This window comes from Schistocerca serialis, chromosome 4 (genome assembly GCF_023864345.2).
Source record: "Schistocerca serialis cubense isolate TAMUIC-IGC-003099 chromosome 4, iqSchSeri2.2, whole genome shotgun sequence".
NCBI classification, from domain to species: domain Eukaryota; kingdom Metazoa; phylum Arthropoda; class Insecta; order Orthoptera; family Acrididae; genus Schistocerca; species Schistocerca serialis.
Window position 1 is genome coordinate 524901855 of NC_064641.1, and position 21553 is coordinate 524923407.

The 21553-nt window shown below is 45.9% G+C and overlaps 1 protein-coding gene and 1 pseudogene across 4 annotated transcripts in view; both read right to left on the reverse strand.

Moving 5' to 3' along the window:
- Nucleotides 1–21553, reverse strand: part of LOC126475246 (RING finger protein nhl-1) — a 288062-nt gene that overhangs the window by 22462 nt on the left and 244047 nt on the right. For all 4 annotated transcript variants that reach the window (XM_050102942.1, XM_050102941.1, XM_050102939.1 and 1 more), the window contains 3 exons: nucleotides 13012–13720; nucleotides 9588–10807; nucleotides 1363–1619 (listed from right to left, as the gene is read on the reverse strand). In XM_050102942.1, coding sequence (XP_049958899.1) covers nucleotides 1363–1619; nucleotides 9588–10807; nucleotides 13012–13720 — 2186 coding nt within the window. The remainder of the gene's footprint in view (nucleotides 1–1362; nucleotides 1620–9587; nucleotides 10808–13011; nucleotides 13721–21553) is intronic.
- On the reverse strand, nucleotides 798–915 carry LOC126476002 (5S ribosomal RNA; annotated as a pseudogene).

Here is a 21553-nt window from a genome sequence, read left to right on the forward strand (position 1 = left end):
TCAGATGCCACAGCTTTTCCCTTTTTAAAGTACTTTTTTATGTTCTGATATACAGTATTGTGCTATTATTATTTTGCAGTTCTTAATTAGTGCACAGAGTTGCCTCAGAATTTGATACTGGAGATAACAGAGTGAAAGTATGAAAAGTATACAAAACTTCACGTTTCAGTGTCACAGACAGTGGAGATTACTCTTCTATTGAATTTAGCAGCATTCAGTTCCCGTACAAGATCTTGAGTGTGGTACTACCAAGAAAGGTTTGCATTTACCCTCAGTCCTAAGAATTTCAAATGGTCCACTTCATTGACTGGCGGCTTTTGGAAGTTTCGTATTAGCAACTGAATGTCTTGCTTTTAGTTGGAGTTAAGCGTTAAACTATTCTCATTCAGTGGAAGATTTAATACGAATCAAGAAAAGCAACGGACCCAGAACAAAACCCTGTCCCTCCCCATACTTTACATGACTGTTGTCAGATTCAATTGTTGTTGACTCTATTCTACAACCTTCTGCGTCCTACTTTTCAGATAAGATGCGGTCATTGTTAAGCTTTCTGTCAAATCCTACTTCGTTATTGTGCAACATAAAAAAACGCCTCCCGAACAGGCCATGAAGGCCCAACGGTACCGACCGGCCGCCGTGTCATCCTCAGACCATAGGCGTCATTGGATGCGGATATGGAGGGGTATGTTGTCAGCATACAGCTCTCGAGGCCGTATGCCAGTTTCCGAAGTCAGAGCCGCTGCTTCTCAAGCAAGTGGCTCCTCAGTTAGCCTCACAAGGGCTGAGTGCACCCCGCTTGCCAACAGCGCTCGGCGGACCGGATGGTCACCCATCCAAATGCTAGCCCAGCCCGACAGCGCTTAACTTCGGTGATCTGACGGGAATCGGTGTTACCACTGCGGTAAGGTCGTTGGCATTGTGCAACATAATGAAAAGAAATTTCACAGGTATCAACGCCAGGCCAGGAACTTATCGCCCTCGTAAATATTCGGGTATTCCTGGAACGCAGACGTAACTGTAAATTGAATGTCAGAAAGAAAAAAAAAGATAGCAGAAGAGAGGATTTGTTATAGATTTATAACAAACGAAGAGGAATTCTTTAAACTCCGTTTTTAAGCTAAGAAGTTATAAAAATTAAGAGTTCAAGAACTACATGGTTGGAAGTTCATCACTGAGAAAAAGCAACATTAATAAATAGGAGAAAAGAAAACGAGAAGAGAAATATAAGTTTTACGGAATACTAGAGAACGAATATGAAGATAAAGACATGCGGCATGTGGCTTTATAGTATCATTGAACAGTTCGTGATGACCGCTGGAACATTTGTACATAATGTAGTCCGTTGGTGGCCATTTCACTTACCTGCTGCTGTAGGGGAAGTGGGGGAGCCTGCCGGGTTTTTTTGATCGTCGTCAGAGCTTTCAATGCTGGCCGAATTGTGTCGGAGTGGCAGGCCGAGGGAGAGGCGTCGGGACGCCGACGTGGAGGATCCGGCGCCAGAGGCCAGAGAGGATCCGCTGCCGGAGGCGCCATCCTTGCCGTCCTTGCCGCGGTTGCCATACTTGTTCTTCAGGTAGCGCGCCCACGAGCTGAGTGCCGCGCCATCCTTCTCACCGGACCTGTGGCGGGCACAAGTGTCGACACTTATCAGTGGACTACCTCACTACAGAATTAGCACAGTAAGTCCCTCTATCGAGTGGGTACATTCACCAGTATACTGGGTGTGAAATGCTCATTGTGACTAGTAATATCAGTTTCGGTTAGTTTCTTGACTTGCAAATTTTATTAACCCAAAAATCAGCACTCCGAATTAAAAAAAAAAAAAAAAGAAACTGGTCACTCCCAGAAGACATCACACTAACATCATGTACCACCGTCCTTAGACTTTATGATGCCTTCAGTTCGGCAAACAAGATATACTATAACTTAATCCTGATAAGCAATACCCAGTTGAAGTCATTCAATGAATGGATCCCATCGAGGTATCAGATAGTATTGATGTTGATTGCTACGTTACACCAGCCGTTCCAAATAGTCCCAGGCACATCCTCTGTGATTCACTGCGACAGTCCAGATGAGATAGTGTGCCTTTGTGTTCATCAAACCAGGAACGTATGTGTGCTGCACTGTAAATGCAGCTATTTTCATCTTGGAAGAAGGGAATATACACAGCTTACTCGTCGCGAAGATTGAAAAGAAAGGGCAGCACACGGTCACCGGCAATGTTGAGATGAGTTTCCAGGTTTATGTAAACTGTAAACGTAATGGGCCCAAATCACGGTATGAAAAATACCCCCAAAACATTACAGAACCACCTTCGGTGTGAACTACAGATCCACACCCCTCCTCATTGGGCCACTAGCGCACTTGATACGTTACATTACTTGTAAAAAAAACAACACCGCCCCTCTTTGGACCTCGCTACACACCTCTAGTTAGCTAATGTCCAGTTTCTGTGTTGTTTGGCCCACTGAAGTGCAGATTCGTGTGCCGCAGTGATCAATGGGCTTTGTGAGATATCCGATTCCAGATATCCATTGCAAGCTGTTCCCTTCGCAGTTTTCCCTCGGACAGTGGTTGAGACTGAACTACTTCACTGGCAGCAGCATTTCTTGTCATGTTTGCCGAATTGTCATTGACGATATATGAGATCCATCTCTGGTTCCTGTTAAATAGGATCATATTCCCAACACTGTTCTTACGCTATGTCCATGGCTATGAGTAGTACACCATTTCTTATACACACATCGGACAGTCCGCGTTGATACGCCGACAAATCGGGTAATTTCAACCGTCATCAGCACTACCAAACACGATAGACCCTTCTACCAGTCTGTGATGTCTCTACGTCGACCCCGATCTGATTCAGTTCAACAGTGACGCACACAAACTCCACATCGCTGGTATGACTTACATCATCGGTAAAGAATCACACGATCTCATGGTGTCAGTTCTACACAATCTACAGCGATTCAAAGCGACCAGTCGGCTGTTTTGAGAGGGTGACTAATATTTTGTCGTGTAAGCTTACGATTTGCATAATGCTTCAGGATATAATTTTTGACTATTTTTGTAGAAGTATTACTAGTTCCCTTGTTGAGCTACGCCATTAAAACAGAAGACGTAAAATAATTCCGAACAGTATTATGCAAAAGATAGTTGCTACTCACCATACGAGATGCTGAGTCGCACATAGGCACAACAAAAAAGACTGTCAGAAAAAGAGCTTTCGGCCAACAAGGCGTTCATCGGAGAAAGAACGTAAACCCAGCTCACAGACACATGACCACAGTCTCTGGCTGTTGAGACCACAGCAGCCAGAGATTGCGGTCATGTGTGCGTAAGTTGCGTTTGCGTGCGCTTGTGTGTGTGTGTGTGTGTGTGTGTGTGTGTGTGTGTGTGTGTGTGTGTTGTGTGTGTGCGCGTGTGAGTGTGTATCTTATATCTCCGACGAAGGTCTTGTTGGACGAAAGCTCATTTTCTAACAGTCTTTCTGTTGTGCCTATCTGCGACTCACCATCTCCGCTGTATGTTGACCAGCAACTATCTTCTTCACAATATTGTTACATTCCATCCTGGATTTTCCATTGTTAAGATAATTTCTAATTATATATGTAACTATGTACAAGACAAGGGCACATCGCTTTGAACTTGAATGTAACAGTTTAAATGTTCAAATGTGTGTGAAATCTTATGGGACTGCTAAGGTCATCAGTCCCTACGCTTACACACAGCTTACGCACTACTTAATCTAAATTATCGTAAGTACAAATACACACACCCATGCCCGAAGGAGGACTCGAACCTCCGCCGGGATCAAGCGCACAGTCCATTACTGCAGTGCTCTAGACTGCTCGGCTAAGGAATGTAACAGCAACTAACACAATGACATCATGCGTCCATAGTTACTCAGACGCCTGGTGTCACTCGACAAATTCTTGCTCTTTTCTTTCAAAGCGCACCTCCGTAGTCAAGACGGCAAACACGCGGAGCAACAGTAGTCAGTTCGTATCCGGGGGGTGGAATAATTTTCGTCACGAGTATTTGGAAGCCACTTAACAACTCATACTTCGAATCATCGAGCAACAGACTGTGACAACATTTAGACTGTTGTCTACGAGGACCTGTTCTTCGACAAATTTTGTAACATGGGTGCTTCGTCACCTTATGCTTAATTGTATATGGACACTGAATAAAATTTGTCAACAGCATATATATATATATATATATATATATATATATATATATATATATATATAAAGGTTCAAATGGCTCTGAACACTATGGGACTTAACTGCCGTGGTCATCAGTCTCTTAGAACTTAGAACTACTTAAACCTAACTAACCTAAGGACATCACACACATCCATGTCCGAGGCAGGATTCGAACCTGCGACCGTAGTGGTCGCGCGGTTCCAGACTGTAGCGCCTAGAACCGCTCGGCCACCCTGGCCGTCTCAACAGCCTCACAAACAATTTCCTGCACAAGGGGAGGCGCTCTTTCATTAAATTCTCTCTTACAGTGAAACATGGGAGTAACATTTCAACCCTGAGATCAAACACAGCAGTGTAGGGCCACAAATGTCGACTGTTAATTCGACAAAACCGCAGACGTCTGCCGGAGAGGTGCTTATAACAGACATCTGGGACTTAAAACGTGGATTAAAAAAAAGGGTTAAAATGGCTCTGAGCACTATGGGACTTAACTTCTGAGGTCATCAGTCCCCTAGAACTTAGAACTACTTCAACCTAACTAACCTAAGGACATCACACACATCCATGTCCGAGGCAGGATTCGAACCTGCGACCATAGCGGTCGCGCGGTTCCAGACTGTAGCTCCTAGAACCGCTCGGCCACCCCGGCCGGCAAAACGTGGATTACTTTGCGTAATTACAGCCAAATATTATCCCAAATTTCTGTTAAGGTGCTGTGCAAAATGCCCAAAGACAAGTTGGGGAACGGAATTGTTCTCCACAATTTTGCACGTCCTTATTTTGTTTGGCCTTGAGCTGATGGTCGTAGTCATTCCCTCTTAGCGCGGGGCCAATGAGAAATACGGGCCCTGCAACGAACTTGTGACGTCACACTAGTCGGCTTGTCTGTCACACTTCATGAACCTTCGGCTCCGTCCAGGGCACACGGAAAATCAAAATTCAATTGAAAAGTTATGTAGCTGAAAAGTTTTATCGTGAGCTATCGAGAACTTCGAAACACTTAAACACGCAGTCAAGAATTACTAAATTCGTCTGAAATAGTTACTCGCTCCCCGCGTGGTTTCTGCATGAATGGAATCCTTAAATTCCAGTAGTGATACCATCAATGCGAAGACAGTGAATTAGTGATGGAATATTAAAATAATCTTTGCTTATGAATGTATCGACTTCTTTTAGTGAGGTACAAACACGAGTTTAGATCAAGTTAAATATCCTTGTGCATTTAGAAATAGTCTGTGTTCATGTCAGCTACAGTAAGAATAAATAAAAGCAGTTAACATATGATTTTGGTGTGTGACGTCTAAGGTCCAAAGCTGCGACGTTGTCGCGTCAAGCAACGTCTGCAGGCACGCCACTGTGCTCTCTCTTTCTGCGGCGGCAAAAAAAAAAAATGCTTTAAAGCCTATATTTCTTACGTAAGACGTCTGAAATTCACATATAGTATGGATCTCTGTACTATCGCTAATGATATCAGGTATCTATTCTTCATTCTAATTGGGTCCAGTGTTGTAGTATTTTTTTATTTTGCATTTTTTTTTTTACTGTGTGAAATTTTCACGTCCACAAACAGCTTCAGACTTACATCTCGAAAATTACTGAACTGATTGAAATAATTTTTTCTTCGTTGTCTACCAAAGCATCTCGCTCAATAACGGATTTTTTCCAGTTATACTTACCACATTGCATTTGTTACGTGCAAGTTTCTGAAAACAGCGCTATTTCCCTCTTGTGTCAATATCTAATTTATAACAAGTATGAAGTTTAAAAGTACTGTGGCGTTACACATGTAACAGACAAACCTTTATAAATTAGTAACAGTTTAATAAAAAAAAAAAACGGTACAGCAGTGATCGAAGTCTCAGTATAAGGAGCTCGTGGCGACACATTTAGATATATACACATTTTTTTCTGCAATTAAATAATGTATCGACACTAATTCAGTGTAGGACCAAAGTAATTCAAAGCAGATAAACCAATATATATTTTTGTTATTTTTAAATTTAATTCTAACTGCGCAAGATTCCAATTGTATTGAATCTATGATGGCACCACGAGAAACAACTAATTTTAAGTGAAGAAGCTTTTTAGGAACTGTTAATCAAAACGAAAATGTGAAACCATAGAGATTAACTGTTTTGTTATTTGTTAGCGAACTATTTATCTCAACGGCTGGTTTTGATCAACTCGAAACGTTCAGCTTCACATGTTATTTGTTTTGCCCTTGCTGTGATATAAAATGCGACAAACTCTACCTGTTTATAGTTTGAGCATAATAACTGGTCCCTGGGCAACGTCCACCTCGGGCTACGTAAGGCCATCCAGAGGCTGGAGTAGGATCCTTGACTTTGGGGCAACGTATGGGGCAGGTCCTTGTCGGTTTGAGCAAGTGTTTGGCCCCACGTTTCGGGTTGAACACAGAATGCTTTCACCAGCTGTAAGTTTTTGGTGACGAGAGGCGGTTCGGACTCTGAGAATATTTCGTGGGTTTCTCGTGCGCAGTTACGATAACTTATCCAGTGAATGCTGGACAACAATTCATAATTTTTCGAGAGTTAACCACGTTTGCAACCTACATGTATTTTGTGATTTAACGAACTTTTATTTATTTTGAGATTCAGATCTGAGATTGGTAATACTAAAGTGTGACTACTTTCTATGGAGACTCTCAAGTCTGTCTACGGATTTTATCTTTTATTAAGGTCGCTAGGTGCTCGACTTAATGTGGGAAAACTAGAGTTTCGACTCTTTTTACACAAAAGTGTTCCCTATTTCAATGTGGATAAAAATAAGAAAAATGTCTATTAAACATGGGTTCTCGAATGCATACCTTAAGAGCTATGAACACTAGTTCATCTTCGCTTCTGTGAAAGATATCTCTTCTACTGCAAGTTCTTTTCCATTACGAACGACTTACAGAAGGTAGTAAACAACTTATGGCACATTTCTCTGTGATTGTTCATCAATGTAGCATGCAGTACACATATGTTAATGTTGTTACTGTAAACCATATTCAAAGTTGTAGGTAAGAGCAATGTACACATTTGTTCTAATTGAATCAGTCCGTGTTTTGATTTATTGGTTTAATTCTAGAATGAACGTTATCGTTATTCCGTTTGAAATATATGAACATTATTCAAAAATGGTTCAAATGGCTCTAAGCTCTATGGGATTTAACATCTGAGGACATCAGTCCGCTAGACTTAGAACTACCTAAACCTAACTAACCTAAGGACATCAGACACATTCATGCCCGAGACAGGATTCAAACCTGCGACCGTAGCAGCAGCGCGGTTCCGGACTGAAGCGCCTAGGACCGCTCGGCTATAGTGGCCGGCTATGAACATTATTAATTTTGATAGAAATATCATTTGTGGAGGCAGCCAACTGCATATATAATGTCGTAGTTTCTCCCTCGTACAAAACTGAAGTGGAAATTCTGAAATTCGTATATCTGTGGTGCCTCTAAGCACGTAAAAAAGTCAGTTCTTAATTTTACTTATGGCTGGTGTTACGTCTTTTTTTTTCTTGAAACACGAAATTGTATCAGGATAAGTTCGCCATTTGAGAACTCGCCTGCAGAATGCTTGCGCAGTGGAAGTGACATCACAGTGGGAGTCAACAATATCAGGCTCCCAATGGTGTATTGCTGGTGACAAAAAAGTCCAGGCTAATAGCTGTCATGTGCCCGATACTTTTTACACTGAGGTGACAGAAGCCGTGGGATGACGATATGCACACGTACAGGTGGCGGTAGTATGGCGTATACAAGGTATAAAAGGGCTGCGCTTTGGCAGAGCTGACTTCCGCACTCGTGTGATTCATGTGAAAAGGTTTCCGATTTGGTTATAGTCGGACGATAGGAATTAACAGACTCCGAACGCGGAATGAGAGTTGGAGCTACATGCAATGCATGGGACATTCCATTTCGGAAAGGAATTCAATATTCCGAGATCACAATGTCAAGAGCGTGCCGTGAACGCCAAATTTCAGTACCTCTAACTATAGAAACGCAGTGGCTAACTGCCTTCACTTAACGACCGAGAACAGTGGCGTTTGAGAAGAGTTCTCAGTGCTAACAGACTAATAACATTGCATGGAATAACTGCAGAAATCAACGTGAAATGTAAGGCGAACGCATCCGTTAGGATAATGCGGCGAAATTTGGCTTGATCAGAGGACCGACACGAGTGCCTTTGCTAACAGTACGATATCGCCTGCAGCTCCTCTCCTGTGTTCGTGACCATATCGGTTAGTCCTTAGCAAACTGGAAAATCATGGCCTGGTCAGCTGAGTCCTAATTCCGGTTGGCAAGAGCTGATGGTAGGGTTCAAGTGTGGCGCAGACCCCACGAAACCATGGCCCCCGGTTGTCAACAGGGCACTGTGCAAGCTGGAGGTGGCTCCATAATTATATGGCCTGTGTGTACATGGAATGGACTGGATCTCTCGTTCCAAGTGAACCAATCATTGACTAGAAATGGTTATGTTCGGCAGCTTGGAGGCCATTTGGAGCCATCCATGGACTTCATGTTCCAAAACAAAGGTGGAATTTTTGTGGATGACAATGCGACAGCTTTCAAAAATATTCTGGACTGTTCGAGCATGCGACATGAATCCCATAAAACATCTATGGGACATAGTCGAGAGGTGGTTTGTCCTGCAGCGACAACACTTTCGCTGTTACGGGTGACTTAGAGGCAGCACGGCTCAATATTTCTGCAGGGGAACTTCCAAAGACTTGTCCAGTCCATGCCACGTCAAGTTGCTGCACTACACCGCTTCAAAATGGTTCAAATGGCTCTGAGCACTATGGGACTCAACATCTGCCGGCCGGAGTGGCCGAGCGGTTCTAGGCGCTACAGTCTGGAACCACGTGACCGCTACGGTCGCAGGTTCGAAACCTGCCTCGGGCATGGAAGTGTGTGATGTCCTTAGGTTAGTTAGGTTTAAGTAGTTCTAAGTTCTAAGGGACTGATGACCTCAGAAGGTAAGTCCCATAGTGCTCAGAGTCATTTGAACCATTTTTGAACTCAACATCTGAGGTCATCAGTCCCTTAGAACTTAGAGAACTACTTAAACCTAACTAACCTAAGGACATCACACACGTCCATGCCCGAGACAGGATTCGAACCTGCAACCGTAGCGGTCGCGCGGTTCAAGACTGAAACGCCTAGAACCGCTCGGCCACCCTGACCGACCCGTAGAACTTAGAACTACTTAAACCTAACTAACCTAAGAACATCACACACATACATGCCCGAGGCAGGATTCGAACCTGCGACAGTAGCGGTCACGCGGTTCGAGACTGAAGCGCCTAGAACAGCTCGGCCACTTCGGCCGGCTTGGTTCTATGAGATTACAATCAAACGCTTACCCTGAGGCTCCAGAGGCGGAGGCGCTCGGCCGTTCGGGCGAGTTCTCGCGTGACTTGAGCGCGTGGGTGGAACGGCTGCGCGCCAGGTCAGCTGTGGACGAGCCGGCTGCGTAGCGCGATGGCAGGTAGGAGGCGGGCATGCCGGACGACGTCGGCGACGAGGGGCTGTCGTCCTGCTCGTCCTGGTCGTCGCCGCCGAAGTTGTGCGAGCTGCGGCTACGCGCGAGCCGCGACCGCCGGTCCTTGAGCGCGGCGTAGCGCGACCGCCCACTCGGGTACCTGCTGGAGGAATCGTCGGCGCCAGCTGCCGCGGAGGCGGTGCTACTGCTGCTGCCGGCGCCGTACTTGCGCGAGTCGGAGTCCTCCTCGGGCGAGAGCGCCGCCGAGCTCTTGCTCTTGTTGAGGAATCGGCTGGTGTAGCCGCTGCTGCCGTACCGGGAGGACGGCGTGTCGTCTTCTTGCTGCGCGGCCCTGCCGCGGCTCAGATACTTGCTGCCCGTCTCCTCTTTATCCTTGTCCTTGTTGGCGCCGTAACGGTAGCTGGGAGTCGACGACGCGTCGGTACTGTAGCGCCGGTAGCCGGCGGTGGACGAGCCGCCTTCGTCGCGGCTGTCCCTCCTCCTCGACGAAGTAGCGGGGGCGTCCGACGTGTCCCGCGCGTTCGCACTGCGGGCCAGCAGCGGTCCGATGTCTGTGCGGTCGACGGCGCGCGTCGACGACGATGACGTCGACGCCGGTTCCGCTGTTTTCTTCTTCGCCGTCTCGTCCTCCGACTCTTCTTCGGATTCGGTCTCTTCCGAGTCGGAGCTGGTCTCCGTCTCCTCTTCGTCCTCGTCCTCCTCCTTCGTGGAGGAGGCTGCTGCAGCCGCGGCCGCAGCCGCTTGCTGGCGGTTGGCGAGGAAACGGCTCTGGAAACCGCCAGAGGCGCCGCGGCCTCGCGCCGTCGAAGTGCCGCTAGTGTCTGCTGCGGCAGAGGCGGCGGTGCTCGCCGGTGCCGTGGTGCGCACGGGGGAGGCAGCGGCGCTGGAAGACGACTCGGAAGACGTGCTGGATTCCGAACTCGCCGACCGCACCGCCGGCTTCTTAGTACCGGCGTCGGACGTCTTGCGGCCAGCCCCGGTCGCCGTTCCCGTGGAAGTCTTGCGCTGAGCCGACGTGGTCGTTGTGTTGACGCCTGCGGCCGAAGACGTGTCGTCCGATTCTCCGTCGCTGGTCGCAACCTGGTATTCCAGCAAGAGTCACTATCTTCGCTCTTTCTCTCAGTTCTCCTCCTGGGGCCGTCTTTTAATGCATGTCCGACCTACAGCTCCCCGATATGAAAAATCTCGCATACACCACAGAGAGTAATGCGGCTAGTAAAGCCTGTCGTATTTCGGAAAGCTTCAGTAAATTCCTAATCAGGAAATGATTGTCGATCAAGAGCTTCAGGCATGAATTTCCATGCTCTGATGAGTATTCCAGGGAATTTTCAATAATACTGGATATTTTTTCAACAGGAAAAAAACAGATAACTGTTTCCGAGCACGTAACTTCAACAAAGAATCCACGGGAAGTATTCTTTGTCAGGAAATATTAACAAGGGAAACTACACTGTTCGGAGAGAGGTCGCTGTCAGCAATGCCACCGAAGGTCATAATGTGGTATCGTTAGTTATTAGCTGGTCATCTACTACAGGAATGGACTGTAGGGGAAGACAGGATTCACAGGCAAGTAAACACTTCGCTTAGTCATATCATAGCATTTGACACAATGATCGTCAGCCATACAAGCACAGTGTGGAGAAGAATAAGGAAACTACGCACCATAACGAACAGATCTCTGCGATCATTAACGTTATATTGACAAAACGGTATTAGTCTGAAGAACTGTTACTGTACAACAACCTGTAAGTTAACATGGAATTAAAAACAGCCCCAGGAGAAAAAAAACTTTTGAAAAATATTGGACACAGACAAAAATTTAAAAATCAGCTATCAAAAAAATCTAAATATAAAATTGTTACAAAGCTATTAATAATTAATTAGTTTGCTAAGAATTGTAAAGAGTTTTATACACAACAATATATATACAAACTTAAACACTTAAGGGACATGTAGCTCATTTTAGTCATGACAACACACTCCTTTCTGTCAAGCGACGGACTCAGTAATATACTCTAACTGTCCCGCGTTATTACATCATGCGGAAGCATTACGACAGAATGTACGACATATTCTTGTGAGGTGAAATAGTTTGTTAAGGAATGGTAGCTAAGCAATAAAAGTACACGTTTGCATTGCTTCAGCTGTTGTTCTTATCATGTTTCTTACAGGTCCGAAATAGACGCCTAGAAGAAGAGAAATTGAAATTGGGAAGTTCGAAAATTCAATTTAAACTGCATGTTCACGTTTGTTACGTCATCTACTTTCAGCATATTTTCCTATTAGGACTACAGGCTATATAAGGGAATAAAAGAATACTTAGCAGTTTTATAGAGCACAAGCAGTTTTATAGAGCACACTGGCTTTTTCATGAGATGAGAATGTCTGATGTGCCTAGTGTGCAAATTTTTCAAATTAACTGTATCTTCTGGAAATGTAAAAAGGTGTTTGAGGATTTTAAACTTGTTTGTGCTAAACTGGCGTCATTTATGCTCTAGGGTGACGTATTCTTAATTTCTTCCCACTTAGACAAGGTTTAACGCCAGGTTAGAAGAATCACCATTTAGTTCAGTTTGAGTGGATGTGCTAGCATGCTATCATCACACACAACAAAAGTAACTGGTGATACTGTCATTCCGTCTCCTAAGGCTAGAGATCACAGTTCTCTCACTAATTATCGCTTTCTCTTTATCACAGCCAATAGGGGAAAAGTCACACGAATGCGACGTAAGTTAGTAATCCAACAGAAGAATAAATACGCATTTGACAGGCGCAACTTAGTAAATGTACAGTATGTGAACGCTCACAAGCCTAGAAGTTTGGTATCGAAATACGTCCTGTTGTTTGTCTGGTATACTAGTGACGTAGGGAGATCAGTCCTCAGTTCCAAATAAAGTCTTAATGAGGTTGCCCTCGGTCGTGAGGGAAATGTGGAAACCGGCAATTGCTTCCAAACTTTCCGATTGGGATTCCCCTTACGTAGCTGCCTGAAAAGGAGGCAGAATTTTACAGTGCCTCGCACTATCCACTCGATTAGGGATTTAAATGAGGGAAAAGAAAATTTTTCCAATATTTGTAGCACCATAGAGAAATACTTGTCGATTGGAGATCGCAGTTTAGACCTCGTGAGAAAAGTAACCGTTCCTCGAGAGAGGTACGGCTGGTGTGAGACCGGCCACACAGCGAAGCACGCTGAGGCCGGTGTTTGGGGCCTCCCGGCCGCCGAGGCCGAACTATAGCCACCAGTCGGGCTGGCCGTCCTCTGGCAGCTCGGGGCTGCTCACCTCTTGCACGGTGGCGGGCGGCGTCCTGCGCGCCTGCTCGGCCGAGGAGGAATCCTCGCTGCCGGCGTCGGTGCTGCGCTGCTGCTTGAGCGCCGCGACGCGCTCCGACTGCGGCCTCGGCGACGCCGTCGTGGTGGTGGTGGTGGTGGTGTCGGCGGCGGCGGCCGTGGTGGCCGCCGCCTCGCCGCCGCTGCCGGACGCCTTGTTCTGCTTCTTGATCTTGGATATCTCGTCGTCCTCGCTGACCTGCCGCGCGGCGGGCGCCCTCCTGGCAGGCGCGCTGGCCGCCTTTGGCGCCGCCTGCGGCGCGGGCGCCGGCGCCGGCTCCTTGTCGCGCTTCTTGCCGCGCTGCTCGGACTCCTGCAGCCGCTTCATGACGCGCGGCGAGTCGAGCAGGCGCGTGATGCCGCTGAGCGGGCCGCGGGACGCGTCCTCCGTGTCGAGCACGCGCTCCCGCTCCTTCCCGTGGTGCGACGACCCTCCGCCGCCGCCGCCACCGCCGCCCCCGCAGTCGCCGGAGAAGCGCACGGAGCGGCCGCCCACGCCGACGGCATCGTTGTCGGAGTCGCCGTCGCCGCCGCCGAGGTGCCGCGACGCCAGCCGGGAGCGGTAGCGCCGACTGGCGCGCCCCCCGCTGCCGCCGCCCTCGTCGTACTCGTAGTCGCCACCGCCGCCGCCACGGCTGTAGTCGTCGCCGCCACGGCCGTACCTGCAAATAGTTTTATTTTATTTACAATGAATCTGGGTGATGCTCCATACAACGAAGCACAAGATTCAGAAACGTGAGCAAAAACGTGGCTACATTATACACTACTGGCCATTAAAATTGCTACACCACGAAGATAACGTGCTACAGAAGCGAAATTTAACCGACTGCAAGAAGATGCTGTGATATGCAAATGATTAGCTTTTCAGAGCATTCACACAAGGTTAGCGCAAGTGGCGACACCTACAACGTGCTGACATGAGGAAAGCTTCCAACCGATTTCTCATTCACAAACAGCAGTTGACCTGCGTTGCCTGGTGAAATGTTGTTGTGATGCCTCGTGTAAGGAGGAGAAATGCGTACCATCACGTTTCCGACTTTGATAAAGGTCGGATTGTAGCCTATCGCGACTGCGGTTTATCATATCGCGACATTGCTGCTCGCGTTGGACGAGATCCGATGACAGTTTACAGAATATGGAATCGGTGGGTTCAGGACGGTATTACGGAACGCCGTGCTGGATCCCAACGGCCTCGTATCACTAGCAGTCGAGATGACAGGCATCTTATCCGCATAGATGTAACGGATCGTGCAGCCATATCTCGATCCCTGAGTCAACTGATGGGGCCGTTTGCAAGACAACAACCATCTGCACGAACAGTTCGACGACGTTTGCAGCAGCGTGGACTATCAGCTCGGTTACCCTGGAAGCTGCGTCACAGATAGGTACTCAACGACGAACATGGCTGCACAAATGTCAAAACGTCATTTTTGCGGGTGATTCCAGGTTCTGTTTACAGCATCATGATGGTCGCATCCGTGTGTAGCGACATCGCGGTGAGCGCACATTGGAAGCGTGTATTCGTCATCGCCGTACTGGCGTATCACCTGGCATGATGGTATGGGGTGCCATTGGTTACACGTCCCGGTCACCTCTTGTTCGCATTGACGGCACTTTGATCAGTGGACGTTACATTTCAGATGTGTTACGACCCGTGGCTCTACCCTTCATTCGATACCTGCGAAATCCTACATTTCAGCAGGATAATGCACGACCGCATGTTGCAGGTCCTGTACGGGCCTTTCTGTATACAGAAAATGTTCGACTGCTGCCCTGGCCAGCACATGCTACAGATCTCTCACCAATTGAAAACGACTGGCCAATGGTGACCGAACAACTGGCTCGTCACAATGCGCCAGTCACTACTCTTGATGAACTGTGGTATCGTGTTGAAGCTTCATGGGCAGCTGTACCTGTGCACGCCATCCAAGCTCTGACTCAATGCCCAGGCGTATCAAGGCCGTTATTACGGACAGAGGTGGGTGTTCTGGGTACTGATTTCTCAGGATCTATGCACCCAAATTGCGTGAAAATGTAATCACATGTCAGTTGTAGTATAATATATTTGCCCAATGAATACCCGTTTATCATCTGAACTTCTTCTTGGTGAAGCAATTTTAATGGCCAGTAGTGTAGATAAAAAGTTTTAAGGTTACTGTTCTTACACCTCTTCATCTACATACATACTCAGCGAGCGACCGTATGGTGTGTGTCGGAGGATATCCTATACTACTACTAGCCATTTCCTTCTCTGTTTCACTTGCCAACAGAGCGGGGGAGAAACCTTTATCCATGTTCCTCCGTTCGTGCCCTAATCTTTATAATCTTACCATCGTGGTCACTACGCTAAATGTACGTTGGTGGTAATAGAATAGTTCTGCAGTCAGCCTCAAGTTTCCGTTCTCTAAATTTCCTCAGTAATTCTACTCGAAAAGAACGTCGCTTTCCCTCCAGTGATTCCCATTTGAGTCCCCGAAGCATATCCGTAATACATGCTTCTTTTTCGAATCTACCGGTAACGAACCTAGCAGCCATCCTCTGAATTGCTTCGATGTCTTCGTAATACGACTTAGAGCGAATCTCAAACATTCGAGTGGTTCTCGACAAGGGGACACACTAGTGTCCTCTATGCTCACTCCTTTTACCTCATCCGTCTGTCACTAAGTACTCATGAGTCTAGCGAGTGGTAACGTCTGCGAGTTGTGGGTATACGTAAAACTGCCTTTCCAGCTACAACAACGGCTGAGTTTTGTCCTGAGCTTAGAGCCTTGGGCAGTGTTAGTCTCTCGGCAGAATCGTTGGCCAGCTGTCAGAATGAATGTTTGTACGGGTCGATTACGGGACTTACAGATGATTCGCCTGCGGATGATAAGAAAGCTGGCAGCCGAAGTGCTTCAACGTTTAATTAAAGTGCTGATCAGATAGCTCACTTAAAAGCAGTGGTATGTAGTATTGTGTGAAGTGTGATTATAGTGGAGAAAGCTAACAGTAACAATTAGTGACTATTATCGATAGAAAACCTTGCGAGAGACAGGTAAATACAGTTTCTTGATTCATACCATTTCCCGCTTTAGGATACAAGGGAAGGAAGAAATCTACGAGCTGACAACAACGAGAGTGTAATGGATGGGACGTATAAGATGAACAAGGTGAAATTTTTAAAATTAAATTTTATAACATTTTGTCATGAGTATGAAGAAAAAAATCATTGTGTCAATCAAGTTCAGCTTTCTTTAAAATAACTAATGAAGAAACTAACAGGATATTAAGTACAATCTAATGTAAACTGAAGGGGAAGGGGGAGACATGAAAGGAATTAATGATACCAGCTGCATCGTGAATCGCGACTTTGTGCGGAATCAGCGCCGACGAGAAGAAATGGGGGCCGGAGCGGCACTTGAACCTGGGATCTCCTGCTTGCTAGGCAGATGCATTAACCACTGCGCCACCTGCAGTGTCCAGTGCAAATGCGCCAACTATCTCGGCAGGCTCCCCCTCCAACTCACTTTCCCACCTAGCGCCATCTATCTGTTGCACCCGTCCAGTTCCTCCAAGCTTTCTAATTTTCAGAATACCTCTGGACGAAGGACGCAAATGTGCGTCCGCACAGATGATTGTGGATTCATTTCCCGTTGAGGCGAATCAATTATGTGAATATATAGTCTCTGTTTTTTCGGACAAACTGCTTGTCGGAAAGAACAGACAAGCAGTCTGTCCGAAAGAACGGACACCTCACAAGATCTGCAGCTGTTGCATATGTCAGGTAAATTGAAGGGGGACGGGGAAGAAAGGAAAGGAAGAAGTTATATCAACTGCATCGGGACTTTGTGCGGAATTAGTTTGCTGGACTGGGACTTGAACCCAGGATCTCTTGCATTCATGTTAACTTAAAGTGGAATTAAGGAACCATCTTTCGAAGTCTAAGGAATTTACAGACACTTGGAACATTTAATACTTCGAAGAATTTTGACCTGATCAGTGTCAGAAATAATCAATAAGTTTCATCCCTTCACGCAGTGTTTTCTTCCTCTATTTTCTTATATATTACTCATTTCCATAAGAATGTAGTATGTCAGCTCTACAGCAATTGCAGTTTGGAGAGATTATTAATTTTAACAAGTGTTTCGTTCTGTTGGTAGGCAAGTTCAGATGCTTCAAATGGCTCTGAGCACTATGGAACTTAACATCTGAGATCATCTGTCCCCTAGAACGTACAACTACTTCAACCAAACTAACTAAGGACATTACACACATCCATGCCCGAAGCAGGATTCGAACCTGCGGCTGTAGCGGTCGCGCGGTTCCAGACTGAAGTGCCTAGAACCACTCGGCCACACGGCCGGTAGCCAAGTGTCCTGCTCTCAATCTATTAGTGATGGCGGCTTCCTTCCCCTTTAAGAACGGAATTTAGGAACCTTCACTTACCAGGTATGCACTCTGTTTGCGTAGCCCAGTATCAAGTTCCTTTAAATAGTGTCCTCACTACATAACGACGACCATTCTTCTTTTGTATCAACTATAAGCCGTCGATAGTAATCACAGCGGGGAGAGATCTTATAATTGGTGCAAGGCTTTGCATCTTCTTGGAAAGACAGTTACTGAGTCCATTACTTTTGGCATCAATGTAGTTCGGGATCCCACGCCAACCGATTTATGGAGATCTTTCGATCTCATTAGATGTCTTAGGATAGTTGGCAGCTTTTACCGAAGCTGCACTTTCAAGGACAAAAGAGCTCAAAAAATGGCTCAAATGGCTCTGAGCACTACATGACTTAACTGCTGTGGTCATCAGTCACCTAGAACTTAGAACTACTTAAACCTAACTAACCTAAGGACATCACACACATCCACGCCCAAGGCAGGATTCGAACCTGCGACCGAAGCGGTCACGTGTTTCCAGACTGTAGGGCCTAGAACCGCACGGCCACTCCGGCCGGCGACAAAAGAGCGCCGACGGTATCTGTACATACCATTATTCTGTCTACTTTAGCTCTCTTACATATAATATCGTTTGCAAGCATTTGCAAATCTAGGGTTCAGCCGTCGGGAGGTTCACAATTTGTTGCTGCCCTGCTCCCTCCAAATGTAGCTTTCCGTCACCCTCGCTTTCAACAAGCCACGGATTCCTAATATTTTAAAAATATTAACAATATATTATTATTATTTTACAGGGTGATTTCTTTCCACTGTGTACGAACTCTAGGGATTGATCGATGAGAGGATACGGAACAAAAAGGGTCTAATGCACTTACGTCCAGAAATGCATTGTTCCCATCCTAGACACAATTTATTCAGTCAGTGTTGGAACCCGTGAGGCAATGCTGACCCTACGACTTTATCTTAGAAGAAAGATTAAGGAAAGGCAAACCTACGTTTCTAACATTTGTAGACTTAGAGCAAGCTTTTGACAATGTTGACTGGAATACTCTCTTTCAAATTCTAAAGGTGGCAGGGATAAAATACAGGGAGCAATTTACAATTTGTACAGAAACCAGATGGCAGTTATAAGAGTCGAGGGGCATGAAAGGGAAGCAGTGGTTGGGAAGGGAGTAAGACAGGGTTGTAGCCTCTCCCCGATGTTATTCAATCTGTATATTGAGCAAGCAGTGTAGGAAACAAAAGAAAAATTCGGAGTAGGTATTAAAATCCATGGAGAAGAAATAAAAACTTTGAGGTTCACCGATGACATTGTAATTCTGTCAGAGACAGCAAAGGACTTGAAAGAGCAGTTGAACGGAATGGACAGTGTCTTGAAAGGAGGATATAAGATGAACATCAACAAAAGCAAAACGAGGATAATGGAATGTAGTCGAATTAAGTCGGGTGATGCTGAGGAAATTCAATTAGGAAATGAGACACTTAAAGTAGTAAAGGAGTTTTGCTATTTGGGGAGCAAAATAACTGATGACGGTCGAAGTAGAGAGGATATAAAATGTAGACTGGCAATGGGAAGGAAAGCATTTCTGAAGAAGAGAAATTTGTTAACATAGAGTATAGATTTAAGTGTCAGGAAGTCGTTTCTGAAAGTATTTGTATGGAGTGTAGCCATGAATGGAAGTGAAACATGGGCGATAAATAGTTTGGACAAGAAGAGAATAGAAGCTTTCGAAATGTGGTGCTACAGAAGAGTGCTGAAGATTAGATGGGTAGATCACATAACTAATGAGGAGGTATTGAATAGAATTGGGGATAAGAGGAGTTTGAGGCACAACTTGACAAGAAGTAGGGACCGGTTGGTAGGACGTGTTCTGAGGCATCAGGGGATCACAAATTTAGTATTGGAGGGCCGGGTGGAGGGTAAAAATCGTAGAGGGAGACCAAGAGATGAACACACTAAGCATATTCAGAAGGATGTAGGTTGCAGTAAGTATTGGGAGATGAAGAAGCTTGCACAGGATAGGGTAGCATGGAGAGCTGCGTCAGACCAGTCTCAGGACTGAAGACCGCAACAACAACTACATTGTTTGAGAGACTGCACCGTCCAGCCGCAGTTACAGTATGTGTTGAAAATGGTTCTCATGTTCCTCAACGGAAGCGCGTACGTGCCATAGTATGTTCTGCCTCACATGTTCACACTGGCCAGGCTGCATCCAAATACCGTCAAAGACAGTATCAATACGCTGCTCATGTATCTCCAGATCTGGAACGCACTCTGCTTACACGATAGTTTTGATACCACCATAACCAGAAACCGCCCGTGCTGAGGTCCGATGAACGAGCAGGCCACCAACGGGACCCCGGTACATCGGCCAAGGAAGGCACTATTGAGATGCTTCGCGACGTTAACAGCGAAGCGGCCACCTAACCCTTCGAATCATCAATCGCACTTCTTCCAGCGGGAGAGGCAAGGTCACCTGCAAGAAACGCCGAAAATTCCGGCCTGTTACACGACGTGGAAGTAAGAGTGGTCCTAAAATACGGTCGCCAATTATCCCAGCCCATACATTTCCGACTGCACCGACGCTTATGATTCTCTGTTACCATACCATGAGGGTTCTGCACACTATCCCACAGATGACTGTTATGAAAGCTGAACTCCGCGTAAAGGTGGCCTCATGTGTTAATACGATGGATGACACAAATCCAGAAATGGTGGTTGCCTGGTGAAGAAACCAGTGACAAAATTGCTCCCGATGTGGAAAGTCTGTCGCTAGTAAGCTCTGCACACGCTGTAAGTGATAAGAGTAGCAACAACTGTCATGGAGATGTTCCACACGGTCGTCTGGCCTACCCTGTACTGGTAGACCAGCTGACTGGTACTGACGCGGCGGTCACCTTCCAGAGAGTTAATCCCATTTTCCTCCAAGTCTGGTGTCCGAACATTTCGAATATGTCCTTCATGATTCTGGAACGACCCTGTGTCAGACAAACGGCGAAACATTATTGCAGACACTGAGTGTTGTGATTGTTGTCGGCGGGGATAGGTCTCCTGATACAGCCTTACTGTCCGCCGCCCGTTGCCTTTTGCCTTTTCGTAAGTAAACACCATGTCGGCAAGCTCTCGATTCGAATACGGAACAATTGTGTACAACTCTATATGGTATCCACTATAAGGTGAGTCAGCAAGAGAAGCGCATCGGACACAACATCACCAATTACTATGACAGGAGAGGGAGCTATGGCATGACGTAAAAGGAACGGTACCACCTTGTAGAAGGAAGCCACGCATATTGTAGTTGTGGCTGCATGGTAAAGCGCATATTAGATCGCAGTCTCCGTAACAAAGTATGATTGAATAAATAATCTCTAGCATAAAAACCATGCATTTCCGGGCAAAAGTTCATTAGACCTCTTTTGTTCCGTATCCTCTCATCGATCAATCTCTAGAGTTTCTACAAGGTGGAAAAATTCACCCTGTATGCTATATTTTATATAGTTTGATCAACAAATACATTGCTGAAAAATATTTGTCCAAAAATGTGAGAAATTCCTGAGCCATGAAAATGTTTTAAGAACTATAATTGCAGCAAACTTACACAGCTTCGACAACTTGATAATTTATAATTTATACGATATAAAGTCGGACTATGCACTGGCCATTTCAGTATTTCACTTAGCTCTAAGATTGTGAACACAAATCTGCAGGCTACAGCTTCGCAGGCATATAAATGGTTGGAATTCTGTATCTTTCTGTCTCTTCCACCTACGTTTGGGAAATTTAGTCTTTCTGTTAGTTTTCTTTAGTGTAGCATCTTTCCCCCCTCTGTTTTGCGGTTCTTCGGTTTCCGGTAGTTTTCCGGTTCCGGTTGTGGACTCACAGTGTCAGATTTATTGTTGGTAGTCGGACTGATCAGGCTGCGAAAAGGCGCCTTTCTGCGTTTTAATGTTTTCTAAAGCCATTAAGGTTGCAGATAAATGCACATAGCGTAATCTCAAAAACGCTACTGAAAAATATTCGGAGTTAAAAGAAGTTTGTAATTTTTTAAATTAATTTCTATTTTGGAGACTATTAGTTCACACGATACAGTATTCTCCGAGAGAGACCTGAAATTTTT